This window comes from Vidua chalybeata, chromosome 4, assembly GCF_026979565.1.
Source record: "Vidua chalybeata isolate OUT-0048 chromosome 4, bVidCha1 merged haplotype, whole genome shotgun sequence".
In the NCBI taxonomy this organism is placed as follows: Eukaryota; Metazoa; Chordata; class Aves; order Passeriformes; family Viduidae; genus Vidua; species Vidua chalybeata.
In genome coordinates, this window is record NC_071533.1 from 1364789 (window position 1) to 1389938 (window position 25150).

The following is a 25150-nucleotide window of genomic DNA, read 5'->3' on the forward strand; positions in this document are numbered from 1 at the left end:
CCCATACTGGATGCTCCACTTGGCCACAACAGTCAGTCAGGTAGCCATGGGCAAATGCAAGGGGGGGAAAGAAGGTTTGGGGAGGGAAGAGTGGAGGTTTCTGGGGGAAAGTTTGGTTTGTGAGGGGGAGAAAGGTTTAAGGGGAAGGTTTTGCATGGGGAAGAGTGTGGCCAGCAGGTCCAGGGAGATGATCCTCTACTTGGCCCCAGTGAGGCCACATCTGGAGTGCTATCTTCAGTTCTGGGCTCCACAGGTCAAGAAAGACAAGGAGCTACTGGAGAGGGTCCAGCAGAGGCCAAAGATGATGGAGGGGTCTGGATCATCTCTCTCAGGAGGGGAGACTCTGAGAGCTGGGCCTGCTCAGTCTAGAGAAGAGAAGACAGCAGGAATCTCATCAATCCATACAACTATCTCCAAGGTGGGTGTCAAGAGGATGGTGCCAGATTTTTGGTGTGCCCAGCAACAGGACAAGGAGCAGTGGCCAGAAACTAAACCACAAGGAGCTCCACCTCAACATGAAGAAGACACAGAATCTGCTCAGTTGGAAGGGACCCACAGGGATCCTCGAGTTCACCGAGTGTTCGGACAAAGCTCTCAGGCACCTGGTGGGATTGGAGGGGTGCAGGGCCAGGAGCTGGACTTGATAATCCTTCATGGGTCCCTTTTGTATATTCTGTGATTCATCTTGGATTTCCCTCTCTGGAGACATTCCCAGCCCACGCGGTCCTGTATCACCTGCTCTGGGTGACCCTGCCTCGGCAGGGAGCTTGGACTGGCAGCTCTCCAGAGCGCCCCTCCAACTCCAACCAGGCTTCGGCGAGAAGGGCAACACGCAGGTTCAAGCCGGTGAGGAACGGGGCGGGGGGGGAGAAGCTATTTTGAAAACTCCAAGTCCTCCGGAACCGGCTGTGAGGAAGCGGAAAGGGTGGAGCGGGGCCGGGCAGCGGCGGCGGCCATGGCCACGGCGAGGGGATCGGAGGGATGCGAGCCGGGATGCGAGCAGGGATGCGAGCAGGGATGCGAGCACTACCGGCGGGGCTGCCGGCTGCGGGTGGGTGAGCGGGGGATGGCCGTGCCCTGGCAAGGGGGTGGTGGCCGATCCGCGGTGCCCCGCTCCACGCCGTGTCCTTCCCTTCCCAGGCACCGTGCTGCGGGAAGCTGTACCCGTGCCGGCTGTGCCACGACGGCGCCGAGGAGCACCAGCTGGACCGGTTCCGGGTGTCCGAGGTGCAGTGCACCCGCTGCCGGCTCCTGCAGAAGGTGGGCGCTGGCAGCGGCGCCGCGGAGGTCACGGCAGGGCTCCGCCCGGGAGGGACCGCGCCGGGACACGCCGTCCCGCCTCCGTACCGGGGTTGTGGCCTGGGGGGGGTGTCAGGGGAGGTTCGGGTGGGGTGAGGCACGGGAACAGTCACGGCCGCGATGCTGGCAGAGGGCAAGAGGCGTTTGGGCAGTGCTCTCAGGCCCCTGGTGGCGTGCTCGGCGCTGTCCTTTGCGGGTTAAGCGTCGCACATGGTGAGCCTCGTGGGGCCCTTTCCAGCTCGGGATGTTCTGTGATCGCAGAGCATATGGCGCAGGGCTGTGCCCCGGGCGGTTCTGGAATGTCTCCAGTGAGGGAGACTCCACAGCCTGTCTATTCCAGGCGGCAGGAAGGAAGCTTTTGCTCCCGCTCAGGTGGAACTGCCTGTGCATCCGCCTCTGCCCATTGCCTCTTGGCCTGTTTCTGGGCACCACGGAGCAGAGGCTGGTTCCAGCCTCTTGGCGCCTTCCGCGTCCCTCCAGACATTGATTAGATCCCCTCAGCCATCCCTTATCGAGGCTGAGCGGGCCCAGCTCCCTCAGCCTGTCCTCTCCAGTCTGCTGACGGCTTCTTAGCTCTCAGGCCGTGCTCCAGGAGCTCCGTGCCCCTCTGGGAGCCTGGAAGCGGACGCGGCACTCAGGACGTTGGTGTCCCCTCAGGCCCAGCAGCGCTGTGAGGGCTGTGGCAGCCTCTTTGGGGAGTACTACTGTGACATCTGCCACCTGTTTGACCGTGACAAGAAGCAGTACCACTGCGAGGAGTGCGGCATCTGCAGGTGCGTGCGGGCGGCGGGCCCGGCTCCGCGGGCACCGGCCCTGCCCTGACACCTCTCTCCGCAGGATTGGCCCCAAGGAGGATTTCTTCCACTGCTCCAAGTGTAACTTGTGCCTGAGCCTGAGTCTCCAAGGAAAGCACAAGGTGAGGACACGCTGCTTGCCTCCATATCATATAAGTTAACACCTTGAACACGAAGCTGGATGGGCCTCAGCCCCATCTGAGGCCACAGGAACAGGGAGAGCAGTGGGTTCTCCTTCTCTGAATTCACCTAACAGCAACACAGATGCCACTAATGGAAGACATAATAAATTTTACATAGTGGAGCTTTACAGTATAGGAAAACACAGAAAACTGCACAGCAGAATAACGTTTTCTTCTCTTTTTCCATTTGCAAAGTGTATTGAAAATGTCTCCAGGCAGGACTGCCCAATATGTTTGGAGGTGAGCAGCTTCTTTTCGTCTCCTGGATAACTGTGTGGCCCTATTTTTGACTGTGTGTGAATTAATTTTCTTCTCTTTTGTCTTATATTTGCCTCCAAACAGGATATTCACACATCACGTGTTGGAGCCCATGTTCTGCCGTGTGGTCACCTTCTTCACAGGTAAAGCAGACACCTGAGAAAGGGAAATACCTGCTGCATTGGGTTGGGTGTTCATTCAGCAGCGTTCAGTCTGTACCGGCTGCTTACAGCTGGTTTCTGAGGCACCTGCACTGTGGGGACAGTCTGTTTCTCCAGGAAGTATTTTCTTTAGGGGGAGTGTCTTCCTTCTCAGTCTGCTTTGACAGCGTGAAGCTCTCCTGTCACTTGGCCTGGGGATGTTCTTAATTTCTGCCCTGGGGATACTTGTGTAGCTTATTCCCTTTGTGCAGTCCAGGTGTGTTCCCTGTCAGTAATTCAGTTCTTCTTACCGACCTGTGTTTCCTTTTCAGAACATGTTACGACGAAATGCTGAAGGAGTAAGTATTTCCAAACGTTTTCCCTCTCAGTATTACCCTAGTCCAAACATATTGCTTCAAGAGGTAAAAATCACTGTGCCAATTCTGTACCAACTGACTTAAAGACAGCTCCTGAAGGGATGAAGGGCTAACTTAAGGGGATAAGGGGCATTTCATTTCCAATTCTGTTTGCCAGAACTTGCTGTTTCCTGCTGTTTGTTTGCCTGGTGCGATGTGAAACTTGTCCCCACCAATGGACTTATTTCCTGGTCTTGCTTCATTTTGTGATCGAGACGTTCCCCCCCTCTTCCTGCCAGAGGCTACAGGTGTCCTTTGTGCATGCACTCGGCCTTGGACATGACCAGGTACTGGCGCCAGCTGGACAACGAAGTGGCACAGACTCCCATGCCCACGGAGTACCAGAACATGATGGTGGAGGTAAGAGGGCAGCCTTGCCTGCTTTTCATGGAGCTGTCCCTCGGAGTTACTGGCAGTAGAGGGCACTGGGGACGAGTGCGGGACCAAGGGGCGGGCAGTGCCGAGGAGCAGTCACGCGTGGGCTTGGGGTGTTCATCATTCCCGTGTGTGTACGCGCACCGCTGGTGCTGCAGCCTCTCCCTCCCTGCCTCCCCTGTGTGCGTGCAGATCCTTTGCAACGACTGCAATGCCCGCTCCACGGTGCAGTTCCACCTCCTGGGCATGAAGTGCCAGAGCTGTGAGTCCTACAACACGGCCCAGGACGGGCGGTGCCGGCTGTCCTTGGAGGAGCAGTGACCGGGACAGCGCCGGGCCCCGGGAGAGACTGTTTTGCAAACAAAGCAACTCTTGTGTCAGTAAAAATTCCAGTGTTCTGAGTTCAAGGAGTCCTTTACTGCGTCGGGCAGGAGGCAGGTGAGAGGAGCAGCACGGGGAGATGTGGCGAGCAGCTGGCTCAGCAGCAGGAGGAGTTGTGGGGCAGCTCCAGGGGGAAGGGAGGTTGGAGGTGCAGCTCTCGGGGAAAGTGGGTCGCTTTGAGAGGCCTTTGGGGCCGGTGCCAACATCCACGGGGCTGTGTGTGGGGTCGTGGTGTTCCCTGGGAATGATGTGTGCCCACAGGGACAGCGGGCAGGAGTGGCATCCTCGGCTCCCTTCGTGCGCTGTCACCTGTGTGTACAGAATTCCCTCCAAACAGGGGAGTTGCCCTGCCTGCTGGGATGAACAGCCGGAAGATCCAGGTGCACAGCCCCCCTTTTTCCCCTGGACACCCGTCCTGACTCGCTGCCGTCCCTCTGCTCAGACTCCTTTGCCAGCTGCAGTTGCTTTTCCCCCCATTTCTTCCTCATTTTGCACTGGCAAAGGCCGAGGTGGTGTGGGGTTTGAGACACATGCATAGCTGGATTTTGCTGGTTAGGTACCTAAAGTGAAGCACATCCTTCACATCAGGCTGAGCCTGAGATGTTCACTGAAATGAAGCAGTCCAGGGTCCAGTTTTCAGTGGTTTTGGTGTTTGTTAATGGTAGAACTTCACTGTGGGGAGGGAACTGGGGGGGTGAACAACTGCCTTTTGAAAGAAATAAAAACCCCAACTCCACCCTCTTTCATGTAACATCCTGCCTGAGGTGTTTTGCAGTCTTAAATATTGCAGAAAGTCCTTGATTTCTGTGAATTTCACATGCAGATACTTTACAATAATAAGATATAAAAAAGGGTCAGTTATTCTTCCGGTTATAACTACTCATTTTTAACTTGTTCTGTTGTAAAATGAGCTTTTCTTAATCCAGCAGTGCCCATTTTCTGTAGGGAATATTTAGGATTTGGATGGTAGCTATGGTAGCTTGCCTTGACTGGGGTATCTTTTTCTGGAGCACTTTTCTCACTGCTATAAATAAATGTAAAATAAGGTCTCTATTAAAATAAACAAACGACGCTGTGCGTGCTGTGCTCTTCTTTCACACACGTACTCCCTGGAAATTCCCAGCTGACTTTAAACCACGATGCACTGCTGAAAAATGGTTGGATGTGGGGAGGTGTGAGGCCTCAGACACTGTTAGAAAAATAAGTGCTTTATTTTTTAAGAGCTCCCGTGTTTTCATGTTTTTGTGCTGCGGTTCAAGCAAGGCTCCCTGCTGCTTTGGTTGGCATCTGGTGACTCCATCTCCTTCCCTGGATGGAGACCTGCTCCCAGGTAAGCCTGGAAGTGCCAGTGGGGCTCCCATCAGCCTGCAGGAGTTGTCATCCCAGAAAACTCTGGCCAAGTAGCCTTGGGAGTGTGTTGCTAATGGTAAAACCATGCTGGTCTAGTCCACAACCGAGCAGGTTGGCTGTTAAATGGAAAGCTAATTATATTCCAGTTCTTAACTGGAAATATATCTTGTCTGGGTTCCAACCACAAGTGGAGGCTGAAAGAAAATTCTTAGTTGAGCTGAGCTTTGGTGTTGGGAAGGAAAATTATTCATGGTGTGGGATCCGGGTGATTTCGACCTTTTGCTCTCCTGTTTTTGGCGTTTGCCTCTGGAAAGTGCACGAGGGAATGCGAGTGCTGAGGGAATGCTGAACCGCTGTTCGGTGTGTTTATCTTGGCACCGAGCCCCGAACTCCCTTTGCCAGGGAATAAATGGCACCGCAGGAAAAGGAATGGCATTTTCAGGGGATGAAGGGCAATGGAGGGGGGATAAAGACAGGCAAGGAGCTGCTTTATGGGATGGGAGGTGCTGTATGGGGCTTTGCTGCCCTATCCATGGAGGGTGCAGCAGATGGGATTGGGAAGGATGCTGGGATCGGGGCGCCGAGAGGATCCAGGGATGGAAGCAGCAGCTGCCTTGGCCACAGCTTGCCCACGGGCTACGGGAGCTGTTGGGAAGCTCCTGCACTCCCTGGCACCCGGAATCCTGCCTTGCCCACCCGTCCAGGCCGCAATCGGGAGCAGATGGGATTATTGCTGCTTTGTGGGAAAAAAGTGGAGCTGCAGCAGGCTCGGGGGCCGTGGCCACACACAAGGTCACGGAGCTATTAATAAAGGCAGGGCTGGCCGAGGTCTGTGGAACGCGGGAGGAGGGACTCGGGGAGGCAGCAAGTGGAAAAGTGCAGGGCTGGGGGGCTCTGCTGGGCCCTCCATCCCATGGGAATGGCTCAGGAGCTGTGGGGAGTGAGGATCTCCGCTTTTGGGCTGGTTTGGTGGCTCTGGTGTGGTTTTGGCTTGCTCCAGTGATGTCATGTGGGATGGAAGTGGGGGTGTTCTGTGTTAAACCTCTGGTTCAGCCACCCCCTCCTGGGGCTGATTTCTCGCCCCTGCCTGGCCGCAGGGAAACGATCTGTTTTTAAATTTCCAGCTGGAAGGGACGCAGCGAGGGAGAGGCTCCTCTGTTTATACCTCAGAGGGGCAGCCGAGTCTCTGCAGAGCTCAGCCCAGGGGTGTACTGGGACCTCCGTGCTGGAAACGGGGCGGTTCCCGTGGATTTGCTCCTCCGTGGTCCCGGCTGGAGGTGGCTTCTGGCACCTGAACCGATTCCTGTGCCCGAGCAGCAGCCGGGAGGCTGCAGCCAGGAGCTACTCACTGCTACTCGCTCCGGTGGCTCCACGCTTGGAAAGCTGGGTGATAGATGGGAATATTCACAGATGAGCCAAACAAGAGCATCATTAGGGAGGCCAGAGGGAGTCTGGAAGCGGTGATGAAGCTTCCAGCCGGCGGCTCCGCGGCGAGGGCAGGGCGGGAGAGCCGGGGCGGGATCGCGCCGCGCCCGGCGCCGCTGCCCGCGGGCTCGGGGAATGGGATGTTCCACACGCACGGAGCTATGCCAGCTATTTTTTTTCCCTATATAAATAAAATATCTCTGAGATGAAACGGAGCCAAAGGGGGGCGGGGGGAGGGAGGCGAGGGAGTTGGGAGGAGGTGCATTTGAGCCAGAGTTGTGGGAGCCTTTGGGAAAAATGGGAATTTGCCGGTTTTGCATATGAAACAAGTTGGTAGCAGGGTTTTAACCCCGTTGGTTTTTAAAAGAGAAGGAGAAAGGCCTTTTTTTAGGGCATGTCCTGGTTGCTTTTACCCCCTTTTCCCTGCTATAGTGGTGTGGGATAGCAAGCCCTCGATAAGCCAGAGGGTCTGAGGTGGGAATGTGAGAGGGGTGTTGCCTGGAACACAGGTATCTGAGGGCATTATGCCCCAAAATAAAGTGCTTTTTCCACTTGGCAAACACATCTGTTATTCCCTAGGCTGCCCTGTGCCTTGGCTCACGCTGCCAAACAGTGCTGCAGATGGAAACGCATTGTCCGTGTCCGTATCATCCGTGTCACTGGGGATGGTGTCTGATCCCAGAGAGGTGAGAAATCTGTCTTCACCCCGGGATATCCCCAAAAATATGTACAGCTTCTTCCTTGCATTGTAGGGCAAGAGAGAGTAATTCATTTTGAGGATCCAGGCACAGGGTTGAGCAGGAAAACTGAGACCCCATTTCTGTCCTCCTTCATGAAAAAGGAATTTATGCCCTTGGGGTTATATACTTTTAATTGAAGCTGATGGCTTTTCCTCTCTCTTTATTCCCTCAGTTTGGCAGCAGCAGCACAACATCCAATTTATTTCCAGAGAAGAAGGGTGGTGGTTTTTTAACTCAGTTTGTGGCTTTTCTTAGCCAAGGTAGCCTAATTTGCAAGCTTCTCAGGTGCCAAAAAAGGTGAAAAGGAATTTTGCTCATCATAAGCATCTTCAGAGCCCGTGCTTCCCTGTGTATGCTCCCAGCCCCAACAGTTTCCCAGGCTGGCCGTGGCTGGGAGGTGCAACAACCACCCACAGGTTTATTTTCCTGTTTTCACCAAGTTTGAACTAAAAAGAGGTTGAGGGACTGAAGAGGCTGAAAAAGGCTCAGGAGGAAAAGGAAAATGCACAGTGACTGCACTTCCTTTTGGGAAGCAGAGCTGCCCTCATTTCTCCTGACCTTTCCGGGTGCCATCATCCATAGATGATGCATCTCTCATTGCAGGAAGCAATCATGGAAACGCCCCAAGCTTTGTTGTTTCCAGGGATGCTCCATTTGGGAGGCAGGGTGAGCAGCAGAGCCTGTTCCCAAGCCTGCACCACCCGTACCGGGACACCCCAAAACTTTGCAGCACCATTCGGGGCTGGTTTGTTTCTTAGGGCCGCATGAACTGAAAGCTTTGCTTTCCACTGCCAGGGAATTTAGCCAGAGGGAGAAGCGGCTGAGCATCCCCTTCCCAAACCAGCTCTGCCATCAGCCACCCCCAGGCTTCCCCCACTAAAAGCTGAGCACAAATTGGGTATTAAAAGAACACTCCGCTCTATTTTAGCAGCCAAGTTTTTTTGAGGAATGGAAACAAAGCTGTGGAGCAAGCAGCCACGTGTGTGACATGGACAGTCAGTGCATCTTCCCGTGGGCTCCTGGGCTGCTTTTGGGACCAAAACCCCCACGATTAAATGGGAAAACTTAAATTAGGGACTTCTGCATGGAAGCACCTGCAGGAAAGGAAAGGGAGCAGTGGCTGAGCAGCCTCATAACTGTTCATGGTTCCTGGGGAGACAAGGCAAAGGATTTCATAGCGGGGCAACACGGGGAAGTGATTTTAGGGAAAGGGACATGTGAAAGCACAGGAGACCCCGGCACACTGCTGGCTCTGGCTCAGCAGCCCCCCACTCCCCCCCCAAATCACAGAGCAGCAGCATTTCAAAGGATGCCACAGCACTGGCTGAAGCTCCATCCTCTCCCTTGACCTCCCCAGCCCTTCCCCCTGGGGAATTTGGCTTCCCTTGCCTACAACAAGTGGCTGAGCTGCCCCAGGACCTGGTTTCCTGCTCGAAGGCCAAAATTCAGGTTTATTGTCAGCACTGCATGGCCGCCCTCCAGTTCCTGCCATCCACCAGCCCCGCGGTAATCCTGCCTGAGGCAGGGGCTCCGTGCCCAGCATCTCCTCGACAGCGGATGCTCTGCTGCAGAAGCGCTTATAAATTAAGGGTTTATGGGATTTTTTTTTTTTTTTCCTTCATCCCTGCTAGGAATCATCATAGAGAGGGTTGTTGTAGTTGCCCCAGGAGCCGTAGTCGTGGTCGTCCAAAAGCCGTCCGTAGGAGGAGTGCCTGCCAGGGAAAGCAGTCCTGAGGTTACTTCGAGGATTTATTACTTTGCCAAGGGATGAAGAAATATTAACACAAGGGTTCCCTAGGTCAAGCTCTGGGATATTTTAAGAGGAAGGACCAGGAGAAGTGAAGAGAAGCCCAGGCTGGGTTTTGCCCCCGTTGAATGAGCCTGGACAGGGCAGGGAATTAAAACCAGACCTTTGCTCATCTCAGCTTTCGGCAAAGGCTCATTAGGGATGCTCAGCACTGGGCTCTGCTGCTGTTTATTGTCCCAGTGACAGCGAGACCCACGGCAGCAGCTTTCCCAAGGGATAATTACTGGATATGACTATGCTGAGCAGCATCCCTGGCATTTGAGCAGGGCTATTGCAAAATGAGGGATCCAAACTCTGCTTTCCAGTAGAGGAGTGGTGAGAAACGGAGCCCTGCTGGCACCAGAGGCTGCACATTGCCCTGCCAGGACTGGGGAGAACGTCTTCCCGGCGCTCGGCATCGGCCTGGTGTCGGTGAGAGGGAGCCTCAGGGAGGGGGGGGGCACCCCAAAACCAGCCTTACCTGATCTTGAGGTACGCGGCTGCGCCGAACACCAGCACCACCACCACGATGACCGTCACGGTTATGGCCACAATGCTCCCTGTGCGTGACACACCAGAAAGGGCAGGGTTCAGCCCCACCACGTGGAGTCTCAGCCCCGTGGCACACATCCCACACCCCAGCTGCTCCCAACTCGGCCACGCCAGCCATCTCTGGCGGGGGGAATATTCCCTCACTGCTTCCCAAAGAGGAGGCCGGGCCCCGCTCTGTTTTGGCGACGATCCCCTTCCCATAAATGCAGAGCAGGAATGTGTAGGATGAAACACGGCTTGGGCACTATGGACTCACTCCCTGATGCTCCTCCCAGCACTAGGCAGCATTCAGTGCCGAGCCAAGGCTAGGAAATGCTCCACATCTCCCCTTTTCCAGCCACGTGGAGCCCTTTTAAGCTACCCGTGTTTGCACAAGGGGACGGGGAGAAGCTCGTCACAGCTTCCTGGGGTCTCCAGGAGGGAAAACTAAAACCTACATCATCCTAACTCAGGCAGCACCCACCATCCAGCCGTTTGTTTCCTCTCATCCTGAAGTGTTTCAAGTCAAAATTTAGAACTGAGGATTTCATTCGCATCTCCAGGCAACCAAGATTTGTTATCTACCACTCCCGGTCGCGGATCAGATGACACGGGCTCCTCCAGGAATTTTGCAGAGCGATGCTCTCGGGAAGCCGAGCACCTCCTCCCTTCCCGCGTGGGGCTCTGCCCCTCCTACCTGAGCGCGCCGAGGCTGGCATGCTGTGGGCACATGGGGGGCAGAGGAGCTCACCTGCACTCAGGGCACGCGGGACCTCCTCCACGGTGACCCCGGCGGTTTTCTCCGAGGCCGTGGCCTCGGCTTCCGTGGGGCTCGTCACAGTCACTGGCGGGGACGTTGGCTCCATGGCCAGGCTCGATGCCATGGCCAGTGTCCCCAGGGAAGGGACGTCCTTGGTCAGCAGCGGTGGCTGGGTGGCGGCAGGGCTCACGAGGACGGGTGTCGGGGACAGGCCCATCCCGGGAGGTGAGGTGGGCTCGCTGGTGGGGAGCGAGGAGGGAGGCGACGGCACGGCCGCGTCTGCGGGGCTGGAAGCTGCCCCCAAATCCGTGGTGCTTCTCGCCAGGCTGGCAGCGTTTGCTGTCCGCGGAGCCGGCGCCGCCTCCGAGGCGGCTGGCACCGAGCCGGGGCTGGAGGCCGCGGAGGCACCGGCTGCTGTGGCCGCGGGGCTCGCGGTGACAGGAGCAGGGGACAGTGCTGGGGTGCTGGCATTGTGGCCATCCCCCTCCAGGGGCCTGGAGGATGTCCCATCTCCGGAAGGTCCCGTGGGCAAGGGCAGCTCGGGCTGGCCTGGAGCCGGTGTGGGGGCATCCCTGGAGTCTGGTTTCACCGGGACACCCCCCCAGAGGAAGGGAGGGCGGATGGGGATGAGGGGTGACTCTGGGGAGTCATGGCCCAGTCCTAGGAGTGAGACAGAGAAATGTTAGCGACAGGGCAATCCCTGGGGCAAGCTGGTGTTGGGGAGAGCACTGTAAGGCTTGGGAATTGAGCTGGAAATAAGTTTTAGAATGGTGAGAGACATCTAAAATAGAGAGGAGAAGTACAGCTGTGTACCTAGAGGTGAGGTTTAAACCAGACCAGTTGTCCTGGCATAATTCAGCCCCATTTTCCCCCCAGTTTGGGATACCCCCGTCACCCCAATCACCCCCTCCGCCTCCCCAGCATCTCCTGCCAGCAGCGGGGGAAGAAGCTCCTGCTCACAGCAGCCACTGTGCAGCTGGGAGTGATAACACAAGACTCCTCTTTCTCCTCTCCCCCCATTTCCTTGTGCATTCATTCATTCGTCTCCATTTCTTAGCATGAAGATGAGTCATTTCTCCCTCTGTCCCCACCAGCTGACTGCTGGGGCTTTTTCCCCCCTTTCTAGGGCTGAGCTCAGCACTGGTCCAGCACTGGCCCCCTCAGTGTGGCTGGGATGAGAGAGGAGCGTGCCAACACTGCATGACATCGGGAGGCATTTTTATTCCGTGTATTCATTGATTTACATCCCCCAGAGCATCCCAGGAGCTCACTCCAGCTGCAATGAACTCATCAGGAGTGGGGAGGACAGAAACATTCAGTGCCTGTGTGTAGAAACAATGGGATCTGGAACTGGAGAGCGGGGACTCATTAATCCAGCCAAAACTGCTTTTTTTGGTTCTGTGGATATCCATGTGGAAGGACCCCATTTCCCAAGCAAAGGGGTCTTGGAGGTGGCACTGAGGCCGTGGCTGCTCTTCTCTCCTGAGGACAAGCACTTGGAGATGGCTCTGAGCTTTCACCCTCCTCAGGCCGAGGACACAAACCGTGGGACAGGGAGGAGGAGCGGAATGACCGGCTGGAATCTGGTTGCTGAATGAGCCACCACAGCAGCAGGGAGGCCTGGACCAAGGATCCTTCACACCACGGTTCAGGATCCATCTGTATTTCAATATTTTCACACCCGGACCTTGCCGATCGCTCCAGCAGGTACCAGGCAGCCTCTGGAGCCCAACAAGCCCGTCAGGCACAGCAGGACCCTCCCAGGATCTCAGGAGTTTGTTACCTCTGTAAATGCAGATGCTCCCGGTCCCTCAGGGAGCTTTCCACCTCCCTGCAAAGCCACCCCGATGTCCCAAAGTGCTTGGGGTCAGCAGAGCTCCCATGATCTGCCTGGACCTTGGAGGCAGCCCGGTCGGCAGCGCGGGGAGCTGGCAGTGCTGCTGGCCCGGATGAGTCAGGAACTTTCCGATAACATCTGAGGGGTATAAATTGGGAGGCTGAGCCAGAACTGGAGGCAGGAACAATCTTTGGCTGCTGGCTGAGCGCTCCCGGCCAAGGAGGTCACAAGTCACAGGGACTCTTCCCAGGGGAGCAAGGAAGCTCAGCTCAGCCCTGGTCTTCCCTGCCTCTCCCTGCGAGCACCCCCTGCCCGTGCCAGTGCTGAGCTGTCCCCTGCCTCCTCCAAGCCATCGGCTCCACAGGAGATCTGGGACCCAGCCACTGCCCTTGGGCTCTCACCCAGAGGAGATAACCCCAGGAAAACCCCGCCACGATCCTAGGGGCAGCGCAGGCTGCTTGTGAATGGGGTTAGGATTGAGGGGCGAAAGGGTTGAGGGCCCCCTTGGCTGGTGCTCCACATGTCCCCATCCACATCCCTGCACCCAGCTGGTGGGCAGCCTTGTCTGCATGTCCTGTCCTCTCACCAATGGGAAAACCAAACCAAAGGGAAAACCAAAAGGAAAACAGAATCCAAGCAGAGCTGTTCTCTGTTTCCCCAACACTGGGTCTGCAGGAGCTGCTGCTGGGGCCCTGGGACAAGGGACAAAACAGACAGCTACAACACTTCACGCAGGACCACGCGGCTTGGAAGGCTAAAAACACCTCCAGCATGGGCTGTCAGAGGGACTGAGGGACGTTGGCTCCCAGAGGATGCCGAGCATAGCTCAGCCCTGAGGAATTTGCTCATCTAATTCACTTAGGGCAGTTGACCACCCTGCTGGAATCCAGGGGACTGCCAGGATGAGGAAAGCAGTAGTGTCACACTCCAGAGCCCCACAGGAGCTTTGCCAAGTCCTTCTCCTAGATTTTTGTCACTAGCAATACAGAAAAGAGCCAGGGAAAGAAGAACCCAAAGGCCTGTCATTCAAATAGCCTGCTCTTAGGGGAAGGGGATATTCTTAGGGGATAATCTCTAGGGGAACATTAGCCCTAATCACGGGCCAACCTGGAGAATGAGCCTGGTGAATTATCTCCCTCTCCTACTGCCAAGATGCTCTCCTGGCTCCTGGAAGGCACACAGAGGGGCAGGTCATGCCCTTGCAGGGGCTGAGTGATGCTCATGCTCCTCTTGGGAAAGAGCTGCTTGACCTGGGCTGGCAGCCTCTCCAGAATGCATTTCCCAGGCACTCCAAAAGCCATCGCAGCAAATCCCGAATTGCCCTGCCAGCTGAAAGGCAGCCTAAAAGCCACCAGAGAACATCTCCAGCCCGAGTGAATGACATCAGGCCGGAGCAGCAAACAAACACCCAGCAATAAGGCGGAGCTAGAGCTTTTAGCAAGCTTTGTTTCAGAGCTCGTGGCCTCGACACAGCCACAGCAGGCCCACAGGACCCACCCCACGCTCCTGCTCCCAGCCCAAATTAACTGAAGCACCCAGGCCCCAGCTGCAGCCAGGGATGCTCCTCTAGCAGCCAAGGCCAAAGGGATAATGAAAGTTTCCATAACACGGGTATTATTTGTTCTGACTGCTCTTGCACGAGGCATCTCGCCACCTGCTCTGAACAAGAGACGGAACAACAGCGGCAAAACAGGGAGAGCTGCTGGACACACACAGCACTCTCTGCTTGTGCAGCCAGCTTGGGTACCACTTTCCATGCCAGTTTAGCAGCTGGCAAAACACCCAAAAACCACAAGTAACCAAGAGCACGCTGCAAAGAGTAAGCATCACTGCTCCTTAAAGCAGAGCTCTGTAGAAACCTCAGTCTTTAATCACAAGAGTGAGCAAAAAAAAAGACCTTTTGCTGGTCCTGTATCACGCTGCTCCTCACCAAATGCTGATGACAGAGCAGCCCTGAGTCCCCTGAGTGTGCCTTGGTTTATAACCAGGTTAAGTGATGCAGAGCAATAAAACAATCTAGATGTAAATAAAAGTAAGGATTTCCTGCTCGTGACCTCGTTGGCTCAGCTTTGGTTCCTGTGGCTGGGGATTCCCATAACTTGTGCTGGTTTTTGGTAGCTCCCCTCCCCCTTGTTAACGCTCAGGTGTGATCTCCATTGTATTTCTTTGCTGTAAACCCAGCAGCATCTGGCTGCGGTTGGCAAAAGCCCTCTTTAGAGTAGCTAGGACTAAGCCAAACTGGTTTTTGCTTTGGGTTCGACGAGTTTTTCCAGCTGTTCAGCCCTGCGCTGCCTCACCTTCCCTGTCCCCATGCAGTTTGGGATTTGGGGATGTTCACTTCTCGCTGGCTGGGGGCCCCATCTGCAGTGCAGAGGGCTGTGCTGGAGCTCTGTGCTGATGTGGGGGAAGGAACACAGAGGATGTGGTGGTTGGTCTGGGCCTTTAACTGGCGTCTTTCTTTTCCTGGGGCACTGTGGTGGACTCCTGCCTGGTTATCCCCAAGAAACACGGATGATGGGGAGGTCTGGGAGCAGCTCTGCAGGCTCTGAGCTGTGTCTCACACTCACTGGGATTCTCATGCCAGCACAGAGGGAGCACCCAGCTGGATCAGTGATGGGAAACGGTGACTCCTGGGAGCATCTCTGGCTGGAGGTGTGCAGCAAAGCTCCAGCACTGCACGTGAGTGCTGGTGAACCCCAGTGTTAGCAGCAGCACCCCTGCCTGATGTGCTGCTCCACTCTTTCCTGCCCTATCCCCTCTGTTTTCAGTGCCAGGGTCTGCCGGCGATGGTATGAAACCAGTTCTGAGAGGAGGAAGAAACCAAGGGAGAAAACCAGAGGCCAGAAACACCAACAGGTACAAAGCAAAGCTATTCCCTGCCCGTGAGAAGAAGCCAGGGCCATCAGATCCAATAAATCTGCAGTTGCTCTGATTTACTGGCAAGCCGAGCTGGCTTCCTGCATGATTAGTTTTATTCTGCTGCATGGTCATTAAGTGGCTGAGCTCTAATTGCTCTGAAGCTTTCTGTAGCTAAGAGAAACAGCTGCACAACAGAAATCCACGTGTCCCTCGCCACCCCAAGCCTCTGTCCCAGCCATGAGGCCTGGCTCATTCCTGCACACCCTCCAGAGCCTGAGGAATGCTGTTGTGGGCAGACCCCCCTTGAGGAGGCAGGAGGGAAGCTCCAGCACCCTGCAGTCTCTGCTCTTCCCAGCTGAAAATAGCTTTTAGTTTTTATTTATTTATTTATTTAAAATCACATGGCTCCCTGCATGCTGCACGCTCCCTCCTTCCTTGCCAGGGGTGGGTGTCCAAGCTCTTCCCTGCCCCATGATCCAAACCCAGAGGTGAGGACTTCTGGTGGCACAAAAAACCCCCACGCTCCACCCAAGGAAAGGGTGGTGTTCCCCCCCACCCCTCCAAAGCTAAGTGTTGCTCAATTATTCAGCTCATTAAGCCCTTGATGCTGATGCTGCAATGAAATTATAGCAGAAAAGAAGGTGAAGAGGAATTTTTAGGTGTTTTTTTCCCTCCACCTCTGGCTAGTGGTCAGCCTGTACAGCCAGAGGTACCTGATGAGGACGTGGGGTGGAAAGCAGTAGCGCTGACAGCACCAGCTCTTTCCAAAATGATGTCTTGCTTGTTTAAATAAAAAACACATTCAGTGTTTCAAGTTATATTCTTGAAACGTGCCAAGAGGTGTTACGCTGTGCTGATTCCCCCTGGGGAAGGGGAATTAGGGATCCCACGGGATTTGTTGTCTCCGTGGGCTGGGAGCTGGCAGATGGACCTGCCTGCCTGGGACACCTCACACTATTTTTCCCAAGCACATATATCTTGGATATGGCTCTGGAGCCAGCCAGGAGTTTTGCAAGAAGCAGCTCTGCCCAGGTGACAACTCCCCAGTTCCATAATTTTCCTGGCTGGCTGCTAATTAGTGCTTCCAGGTGCAGCTTCCAACACGCACCAGCCCCATTCCAGCCCCTCCCAGGGGGAGAAGCAACTGGGTTCGGCAGAGGAATTTTAGAGCATCCTCTCCTATTAGAGGCCGATTGCTCGTTTGGGCTGGGAGAGGGGATAATTACCCAACCCCCCTGTCCTTCAGCTCATGGGGGAGGAGAGTGCTTGAAGATTTGCCTCCTCAATGGCAGCTTAAAACAGCCCATGAGGCTCTGAGAGCCCAAAAAGCAGCTCTTCCAGCCCAGAGCCTCCCCGAAGAAGCACTCAAAACCTTAAAGGCCAAGATCTGCTTCTAAAAGGTACTTAAAAATGTCTCAGCTGCGGCACAGGGGGAATTGCTGAAGGGGAGGGTGGGCTTGGGGCTGGGCACCAGGTCAGGAAAGCAAAACAGGTTTCAATTTACATCGAGAGTAAGGAGTAATAACAGGATAAAAACTTCCTTGTGTGAGACGCTGTTATTTCATTACGTGGCCAGGCAAAGCCCAGACTTATTTTACTCCTGGCCAGTGACGTCCTCGCTGTCATTTAGTCCTGAAGAATGAGCTTGAAGCATATTTAAATCATGACTGGTGTTTCCTCCCAAGTGAGAGATATATATACACACACGCATATCTTTTTTAAAAAAAAAAATTTCAATGGGGACAAAAATGTTGTAGAAAGCATCTGAAAGATGCTCGAGGGCCGTTTGGGAGCAGCCTGAGAGACGTGGGACCACGGTCCGGGGAAATCTTTTCTGTTCCTTCTGCCAAGCCTGGCTGGCGTTGGTGCTTTGGAGAGGGATGGTCATGGGAACAGCTCCGGCTTTGGCCCGGGTGCTGGGAAAAGCCCGCCTCCCAACCCCAAAGGCTGCCTCCCGGCAGAGACTGGCTGCTTTGGGGGCAAATTTGGGCCGGTGAGGGAGCGAAATGCTCACCCCCATCCCTGCCAAACACATTTTCTCGGTGAAGCACGGGTCGGGAGCTCGCCGGCAAATTCCCCCTCCCTAGGGAGAATTATTCATCCAGCTCTCCCTGATCGGCTCTCAGTGATCCAGGGTGGTGGCTTGGGGGTCCCGCGGCCACGACCTGCCCAGCTGCGGGTCCGGGGGGGTGCTGCTGCCCGCGGGCCGTGGCAGGGAGCTCAGCCCCGGCCCCTGGCGCTGCTCTGCCGGCAGCGCTGTGACAGTGACAGCTCAGCCGATGGGTTTCTCCTCGCGCGCAGTGTCCCCGGTTATGCAAGTGCGTTTTCCACGCTCCCGAGCAAGCGGCTCCTCGTGCTTACGAAAAGCCCAGCCTGGGCGGGCGGAGGGGTGACCTGCGCTCGCTGTGGCATCAGCCGGGGACAGAACTGTCCCCGCTGGGCGTCTCAGTGCGGGAGGATGTCAAATCGGGCGTTTCTGTGGGATGGGGAGGCTGGTGCCGCCGCGGGGAGATGCCTGGAGCTGGGGGGGAAGCGCCAGGGGCTGGGGGCGTGGGAGCCTCGGCTCAAGGCCAGGGAGAGCCCTGAAAGCTCCTTGGAAGCAGTGACCGTGGAGGGAAGGGGCATGCGGGGCTGGGGGTGGCCGTGAGGCGACTCTGGTGGTCCCATCAAGTCGCCCTCCTTCGAGGCAGTCGGGGACTCTGCTGGGGACGCTTCTGAGGGGCGAGGGGTGAGGAAAAGCCGGGTGGAACACCCCTTGCCCGACCGCACCGCTGTCATTGGGGGTGACCCCCGCCCCTCCCGGGGTGTGCGGGAGGGATCCGCGCTGGGGGCTGGCTCTGCGGAGCCCTTCTCCGGGAAGGAGCCGGGGCAAACGCGGGGCTGCCTCCTTCCCCGTCGCCCCCGCGTCGCTCCCAGCCCGACACCGGGGGGGTCCCCGGCGCGTCCCCCCCTGCCCATCCCGCTGCGGCGGCGGGCGCTTACCTGCCGGGAGGAGGAGGAGGGCGAGGAAGAGGAGGCGGCAGCAGCAGCCCATGGTGCCGGCGGCGCTGGCAGCCGCGGCGGGAGGGACGCGCCGCCCGGCCCGGCCCCGCCGCCGCCCGGCCCGGCCCCCGCCACCGCCCCCCGACCGGCCCGGCCCACAGCGGCACCTGCCGGCCCCGGGCACCGCCGGGGCTGCGGGGCACGGGCACCGGCTGCCAGGGACGGGACGGTGGGACCGCTCCGCCTTGTCCTGGGATGCTGAGCGCCGCACGCTGCCGGTGGGCGTCACACGCTGCACTTGGGGTGCTCTGTGTCACTGGCGCTTGTCCCTCTTGGTTCTCGGGGCCGTGCCAGCTCCTGCCTGAGTGCGATGGCGATGTTCTGGCACAGGTTGTTCAGAGAGGCTGTGGCTGACCCATCCCTGGAAGTGTCCAAGGGCATGTTGGGCAAGTCTCAGAGCAGCCTGGGATAGTGGAAGGTGTCCCTGCCCATGGCAGCGGGGTTGGAACAAGAAGAGCTTTAAGGTCCCTTCCAATCCAAACTGTTCTGTGACCCCGTGATTCTGGACCTCCTTGGGGATCCCCTTGCCTGCTGCATAGAGGGATCTGATGCCTGTGGTGGGGGACAAGCCAGGTACATAAATCAAGGGGAGCCAGGCAGTGAGGATCCTGCCTTTCCACGGCACAAGCAGCTCCCAAAATGCAGCTCCCGGTGCCCAAAGGATCCAGACAGGAGGCAGACACCTGTGGCACAGCAGGAGGTTCAAGGACCATTTTTTTACCTCTTTCCTTCTGGGAAGAGCTGTGCTGTGGGTGACATATTTTCAGGCTGAACTCATCCTCCCCAGGCTTTTGCACGCTCACTATGGAAAAGGATTTTTGGAGCCCGGGCTGTGGCTGAGCTATCTTTACCCGGGGTTACTCAGCCCTCCATCCCGTTGTGTTGTGTGGCGTTTCCTCAGGATGGATCCTGGCTCTGGGCCTAAACCAGCAGGGCACAAAATCCAAGTCAGCTGGCATTCCTGAGGCAGACGGGCGCTATCAGCACCTCAGCTCCCCTTGAAACCTTTCCTCTGCTCGGGAGGAGGGAAGACATTGCTGTTGTTGCTGCCGTGGGAACAGCGCGGTAATAATCTCCCTGCTTCCCATCTCGCATCCCTGTTGTTGCTTCCAGGGGCAGGAGTTTTTGGAGGGGCTGGCGGGGCTGGGCGCAGCCGCTGCTCCTCGCCGTGGCCCTGGGTGCCAACGCCGCGCCCGAGCCGCGTCCTGGGGCGCCAAGGGCTGGGCTCTGGCTAGCCCGGAGCTCCCCCGAGGGCCACCAGCCCTGGGCTCCAGCTGCCACCTGCTGGTCACCTCTGCCTGGTCCTCCCGGCACGGTCTCAGTGGAGCAAGGGACATGGCCAGGGAGAGATCCTTTTTTGGGGATAACTTTTGCCGTCGCATTCCCATTGCTGCCGGAGTTTGGAAACTATTGGTGACATCTGCCCTGAGGCTCCAGCTCTTTTAAAATCTCTTTAAAATGCCCTTCCTCTCCAGATTTATCCAGATATGAAAGGTGCTGGAGGGAAACTTTTCTTTTGGTGGGCACTAGGATTTTTTTTTTTTTTTTTGCCTGCTCCCTGGCCTTGCCCACCCCACCGGGATGAAGCCAGCTCCTCTTGCCTGGCCCTGTGCCACATCCGGGTGCCAGCTGCCACTTTTGCCGGTCTTGCCCAAGCCCTCAGCAGAGCTTTTGCACCATCCTGGCGGTTTATCACTCTTTGCCTGCTTTTGGGGGGCCGCTGGCAGGGAGCCGCCGTGGCCGTGAGCCGAGGGGCCGGCGGTACCGGTGTGCCGGTGCTTGCAGCAGGAATTTTTGGCTGGCCAGGGCTAAGGGAGCTTGCTCACCCCCTGGCCAGCAGCCAAATGGCATGGCTGGGTGGCTGCCAGCACTCGCATTAATAGCTGCCAGCTTGCGGTTTGAGGTCACCCGTTCTTTCCAGTCTTTCATTTCCACCTTCATCCGCGCCCGGGGGCTCCACCGCCGCTCCCTGCCCGCGCCCCTCTCTGCCGGGAGAGCCTCCTGTGCCTCCCGGCCCCTCCTGTGCTCTGCTGGGAGCCGGGACAGCGCCAGCCCGCGGCGAAGCATCCCTCCTGAGCGACGCCGGACGGCAGGAGGGGACACGCCAGCGTCCGGGGGACACCTTCACCCCCGGGTCTCTTCTGCCCCTCAGGATGTCACTCAGGGGACCGGGAACATCCTCCCAGCACACCCCGAGGCAAAAATGACACCGCGAGGTGTATTTTGCCAAGGCGCAGCCCCTTGCAGAATAATTGGGAGCTGCCGTCGTTGCCTGCCAAGGCCCTTGGGAGGGTGTTTTACAGCCGCTCGCGGTGAATGAATCTACCTTTCCACAGCAAGCTGGCCGGGGATAAATGCTCTGGGGAGGCGAGGCTGGACTGCGGTGCGCGCCCTAAATCCCTCTGGAGAAGGGGTATCCCGGGAGCCCCGCCTGGAAGCCGTGACGGCAGGATGGGGGATCCCTGTGGCTGCCCAAATCCCCGGCGATCTGGGGCGAGGCATCTGCCGGACGCCTCCTGGCAGGAGAGGCCAGGCGCGGCCGGTGCGAGGTGGGACACGCGTGGGTGGGACACCCGGGAGGGGACACCAAGACCGCCAAGGGATGGCTCCGGCGGGGTGGGAGCCGCGCAGCTGGAGGAGGAGGAGGCTCAGGAGGAGGAGGAGGAGGAGGGCGGTGGTGCCAGAGCGGCCGCCCCCGTCCCGCCCCGCCGCAGCTGCCGGGCACCGGGCACCGGGCAGGCGGCGGCGGCGCGCATGGAGGCGGCGGCGGCCCCGGCCCCGGGCGGCGGCCCCGGTACCCTGCTGCTCTGCCTGGCCTTCGCCTCCGGTAAGCACGGGCGTCCCCCTGCCCCGCCACCTGCCCGGTCCCGGGATACCCAGCGGCCGGCAGGGTGTTCCTCCCTGTCCCGGCCCGGTGATTCCCGCCCCTGCACGGTGCTCCGCGTCCCTGCACGGTGTCACCTCCGCTGTCCCAGCCCGGTGTCACCCCCTGTCCCGGCGCCGTCCTCTCTCTGGTCCCGCTGCTTCTCGCTCCCAGACTGATGATCCTGCACCTGCCTCCCGCTCCCATCCCGGTGCTCCCTCCTGCCTGTCCTGGTGCTCCCGGGTCCCGTTCTGCTGGACCCTTGTGTTCCCCCCTCTTACACCCCATCCTGATGCTGGCCCTGTCCCATCCCAGTGTTCATCCTGGTGTTTCTCCAGCCCCCATCCCAGTGACTCCCTGTGCCCCCCTGGACAATCCCATCCCATCCCAGCCCTTCCTCTGTGCCCGGCCTGGTGCTTGCCCAGCCGTGTCCCTGGGCTCCCCCTGTGCCCCCAGGTTCCATCCTGGAACTCCCCACCGTTCCAATCCAGTGCTCCCCTGCCTCTGAATCCCTCGGGGCCAGCATGGGGGCCGGGATGTCCCGGCTGGATCCTGGAGCAGGACCGGGATGCTTTTACTGCCTGTTGAAGGGACAGTGCTGGTGGGTGCCTGAGTACCCGCGGCCATCCTTGGCAGCGCCGGGAATGTGGCGTGCCGGGGGCAGGGGGGGGAAGCAGTACCTATCCAGCAAGTGTGTGAGCATTCATTCCCACGTTAGTTCCTAAGTTTTTGGGAAGCAGGCAGCTGCAGACAGGTGTCTGCTGATGGCTGCCAGGAAATAACCACAGATAGGCTGGGCAGCTGAGACCCTCCCTGGCAGACAGTGCCTGCTCTGGGGTTTCAGGGGAGCTTTTCTCTCCGCAGGGAGCAGCTTGGGTTTGGCCCTTTGGCTGGTGACAGCACTTGGCAAAACCTGCCAAACCTGCGCTGGCAGGAGGAATCCAAGGGCTGCCGACCTGTTTTGGGGCTGGTGCGTCCCCTCAGAGCTCAGTGATGTCCTGGGTGGTTGCTCCCCTACGCTTTGGGCTTTCCTGGGTGAGCAAGGGGGTGTTAGCAGCAAAATAACCCAGTGTTTAGGATACTTCCCTGGGTTATCTCTGGCTGCTCAGGAAAGGCTGCAGCCCAAGATAGTGGAGCCGGTCTCCCCGTGCATCAGGGAGGTGAGGGTGTTTGCACCTGCAGCCTCTGGGTGCCGCGATGCGGCCGTGGGTGGGCACAGCCCCCTCCCTCCGCGGCTGGCACCGCCACCAGGGCGGTCCTGCCAAGGGGCTGCCAGCCCGGACGTTGCCAGAACTCCGCATCTGGTTGCAATAAGGGTGGGGAGCTCAGCTTTGGTGGGGATCTTTCCATGTCGAGCTGTGAACTCGGTCACCGCGAGTGAAGTCAGCCTCCCTCCCTCCCTCCCTGTCCCGCCGCATGCCCACGCCGCCCGCAGCTGGATCGCGGGGTGCAGCCGCCCCATGGCTCATCCCTGGCTGCCGCCAGGCAGCTCCCACCCTGCGCCTGGCCCGGGCGGGGCGGTGGGCTCCCTTTCCTCCCCGCCGGGCTCTCTCGGGGCGCTGTCACCCGCAGCGCGTCCTTAGCGCCGTGGTGGCTATATATAGCCAGGAGGGACGTGTGTGCTGGGAATTGTCCCCGCTGTGGGACGGGGGGAGGGGGACTCCGGAGGCTTGGCCGGGCGGCTCCCACCGCTCTTTCCAAGGTGCCGGATGAGGAAACAGGGAGCGGGGAGACGAGGCTGCCAGGATGTGGCTGCGCGAACTCTCCGCTCCCTGGGAAGCCTCCGAGTTGCCCCCACGCGGGATGGCAACAGCCCCGCCCCGGCGGGCCACCTCCGCGGGAGCCACCCGGGCCCCTGCCCCGTCAGGCAGGACCTGTCCCCGCTCCCCGGGTGCCACCTCGGCCGGTGAATCCCTGGGGAGGGCCGGGCGGGGAGCGGGGCCGTGCTGAGTCAGTGCTGGTATGCCAACGATCCGGTTACCGCCGCTCTGACGCGCCGGGCTCGGCCGCCTCTCGGTTTTCACCCCGGGGCCACGGGGAGACAGTGGTGGCCCCTTTCCCCTTTCCCAGGTTGTGCGGGGCTCCAGGGAGACCTCGGAGCACCTTGCGGTGCCTAAAGAGGCTCCGAGGGAACTGCAGAGGGACTTGTCGCAAGGGCACGGAGCGACGGGACAAAGGGGAACGGCTCCACACTGACAAAGGGCAGGTTTAGATTAGATACTAGGAAGGAATTCTTCCCTGGGAGGGTGGGGACGCCCTGGCGCAGGTTGCCCAGAGCAGCTGTGGCTGCCCCATCCCTGGAAGTGTCCACGGCCAGGCTGGACGGGGCTTGGAGCAGCCTGGGATAGTGGAAGGTGTCCCTGCCCGTGGCAGCGGAGTTGGAACGAGACGAACTTGACAGTCCCTTCCAGGCCAAACCAATCAATGATTCCACGAGTCCGGATCTCTCTGGGGATCCCTCCCTGCATCCTCCCCGGGCAGAGGAGCAGCTGGCTGGGCTGTGTGGTCCAAAACCCACCACGCTGCCTCCCAGACCTCCGTGCCGGGGCGTTGCTGGGTGGAGGCAGCAGGCGGGGACCGGCTTCCCCTTCTCCCGGCCCCGGGGAAAAGCTGATGCTGCCAGCGCAGGGGGGCCGTGGGCGCAGCTGCAGAGCCCGCTGCCAGCGCCCCCCCTGTGCCTGTGGGGGGGTGCTGGGGGCTCCCCTCTGAGCTGCCTCCGCCGCCTTCCAGGCTTGGCGTTCTTCAGCTGCGTGGGCGCCGACACCAACGTCACGGCCGGCCACGGCACCGAGGGGCTCAGCTGCGGCGCGGCCAAGGGATGCGCAGGTAAGGGGGTGGTGTGAGGCTGCTGCGGGGAGCCGGAGGCCTTGGAAGGGAGCGGGGGAGCGGGCCAGGAGGGCGGGTGAGCAGGTGTTTTGTCTAGCGTAGCCGTGTGGCGTGGCTGGGCTGGGAAGCCAAGGACACCCATGGCGACCCCGCTGGCTGCAAGCCGGGCGGGCTCGGAGCTGCTGCGGGGATGCACCGGCTCAGGGGAGCTGCTGCTGCCTCTGGGCAGAACTGTCACCCCCCCCGGGGTATTCCTCGTGCTTGTCACCCCCAGGGAACGGGACGCAGCTGCGGCGGCAGAGCCACTTCTCCCGGTGCCCGGAGGAGTACCAGCACTACTGTGTCAAAGGGAGGTGCCGCTTCCTCGTGGCCGAGCAGGCGCCGGCTTGTGTGTAAGGCACCCGCGGTGGGCACACGGCGGCACGGGGTGGGATGCTGCGCCCGTCCTCCCCGGGAGAGCAGCCTGAGGCGGGGCACGGGCACCGTGGCAGCTTTCGGGACCGCCCCGTGCTCCCCCTGTGCCGCGGGGCAGGTGCGAGCGGGGCTACACCGGGGCTCGCTGCGAGAGGGTGGATCTGTTCTACCTGCGAGGGGACCAGGGCCAGATCGTCATCATCTCCCTGATCGTCGCCATCGCCGCCCTCATCATCCTCGTCGTCGGCATCTGCCTCTGCAGCCAGTACGTGGGGGAATGGGGCGAGAAGGGAAGGGAAAGGGAAGAGGGAGCAAATCCTGCTCGGCTCCCCTGGCTCCAGGCAGGTTGAACTGGGGCTGCCCCAGGCTGCTGGGACATGGTCCTGCAGGTGTTGGGAGGCGCCTGGGACATTCCTGTGGGGCTGGAAAGCAGGTTTGATCCCATGTGGATCTTCTGCAGGGTAAAAGCCGAGGGAGAGGGAGGAGCATCACTGCCATGTCCCCTTCTGCCTCTTTTTGTTTGTTTTTTATTATTTCCCCCCCCCCCCGTCAAGCCACTGTCGGAGGCAGCGTAGGAAGAGAAAGGCAGAAGAGATGGAAACGCTAAACAAGGATGGACCTTCCAGAAGTGAAGATGTGCGGGAAACGGGCATCGCGTGAAGGTGCAGGGGAGCGGGGGGGGCGACCGAGCCGGTGTGACCGGAGCCCCGCACTGGGGTGGGCGCCGAGGCCGACGGGCTCCGCTCTGTCCGCAGGAGCTCCCGGTACCTGCGGGCGGGTCCCGGACGGCAGCAGCGGCTGGCTCCATGGGCGAGGGCTAAAACGTGCAGCGGCTTGAATAAAGGGGTGACGGAAAGGTGTCCCCGTGTCGC

At 58.8% G+C, this 25150-nt stretch overlaps 3 protein-coding genes across 4 annotated transcripts; 2 read left to right on the forward strand and 1 right to left on the reverse strand.

The window, feature by feature from the left end:
- Positions 1-10: 10 nt before the first annotated feature.
- RCHY1 (ring finger and CHY zinc finger domain containing 1) lies at positions 11-4922 on the forward strand. 2 transcript variants are annotated; one of them, XM_053940571.1, is made up of 9 exons: positions 11-418; positions 1141-1260; positions 1957-2072; positions 2137-2215; positions 2471-2515; positions 2618-2676; positions 3006-3032; positions 3329-3449; positions 3657-4922. In XM_053940571.1, the coding sequence occupies exons 1-9, from the start codon at positions 11-13 to the stop codon at positions 3783-3785; spliced, it is 1104 nt and encodes a 367-aa protein (XP_053796546.1). In that variant the 3' UTR covers positions 3786-4922. The 2 variants fall into 2 exon arrangements, with proteins under 2 accessions (XP_053796546.1, XP_053796547.1); XM_053940572.1 differs by lacking the exon at positions 11-418 and adding an exon at positions 918-1051.
- A 3358-nt stretch (positions 4923-8280) lies between these two features.
- On the reverse strand, positions 8281-18224 carry PARM1 (prostate androgen-regulated mucin-like protein 1). The gene is made up of 4 exons (XM_053941191.1): positions 18116-18224; positions 10429-11097; positions 9628-9706; positions 8281-9072 (listed from the first exon to the last, which is right to left on the reverse strand). The coding sequence occupies exons 1-4, from the start codon at positions 18165-18167 to the stop codon at positions 8988-8990; spliced, it is 885 nt and encodes a 294-aa protein (XP_053797166.1). The 5' UTR covers positions 18168-18224; the 3' UTR covers positions 8281-8987.
- Positions 18225-20920: 2696 nt separating this feature from the next.
- BTC (betacellulin) lies at positions 20921-25138 on the forward strand. The gene is made up of 6 exons (XM_053941192.1): positions 20921-21002; positions 23769-23864; positions 24139-24256; positions 24397-24543; positions 24833-24940; positions 25034-25138. Exons 1-5 carry the CDS (start codon positions 20930-20932, stop codon positions 24936-24938), a joined length of 540 nt encoding a protein of 179 aa, XP_053797167.1. The 5' UTR covers positions 20921-20929; the 3' UTR covers positions 24939-24940; positions 25034-25138.
- The last annotated feature ends 12 nt before the right edge of the window (positions 25139-25150 follow it).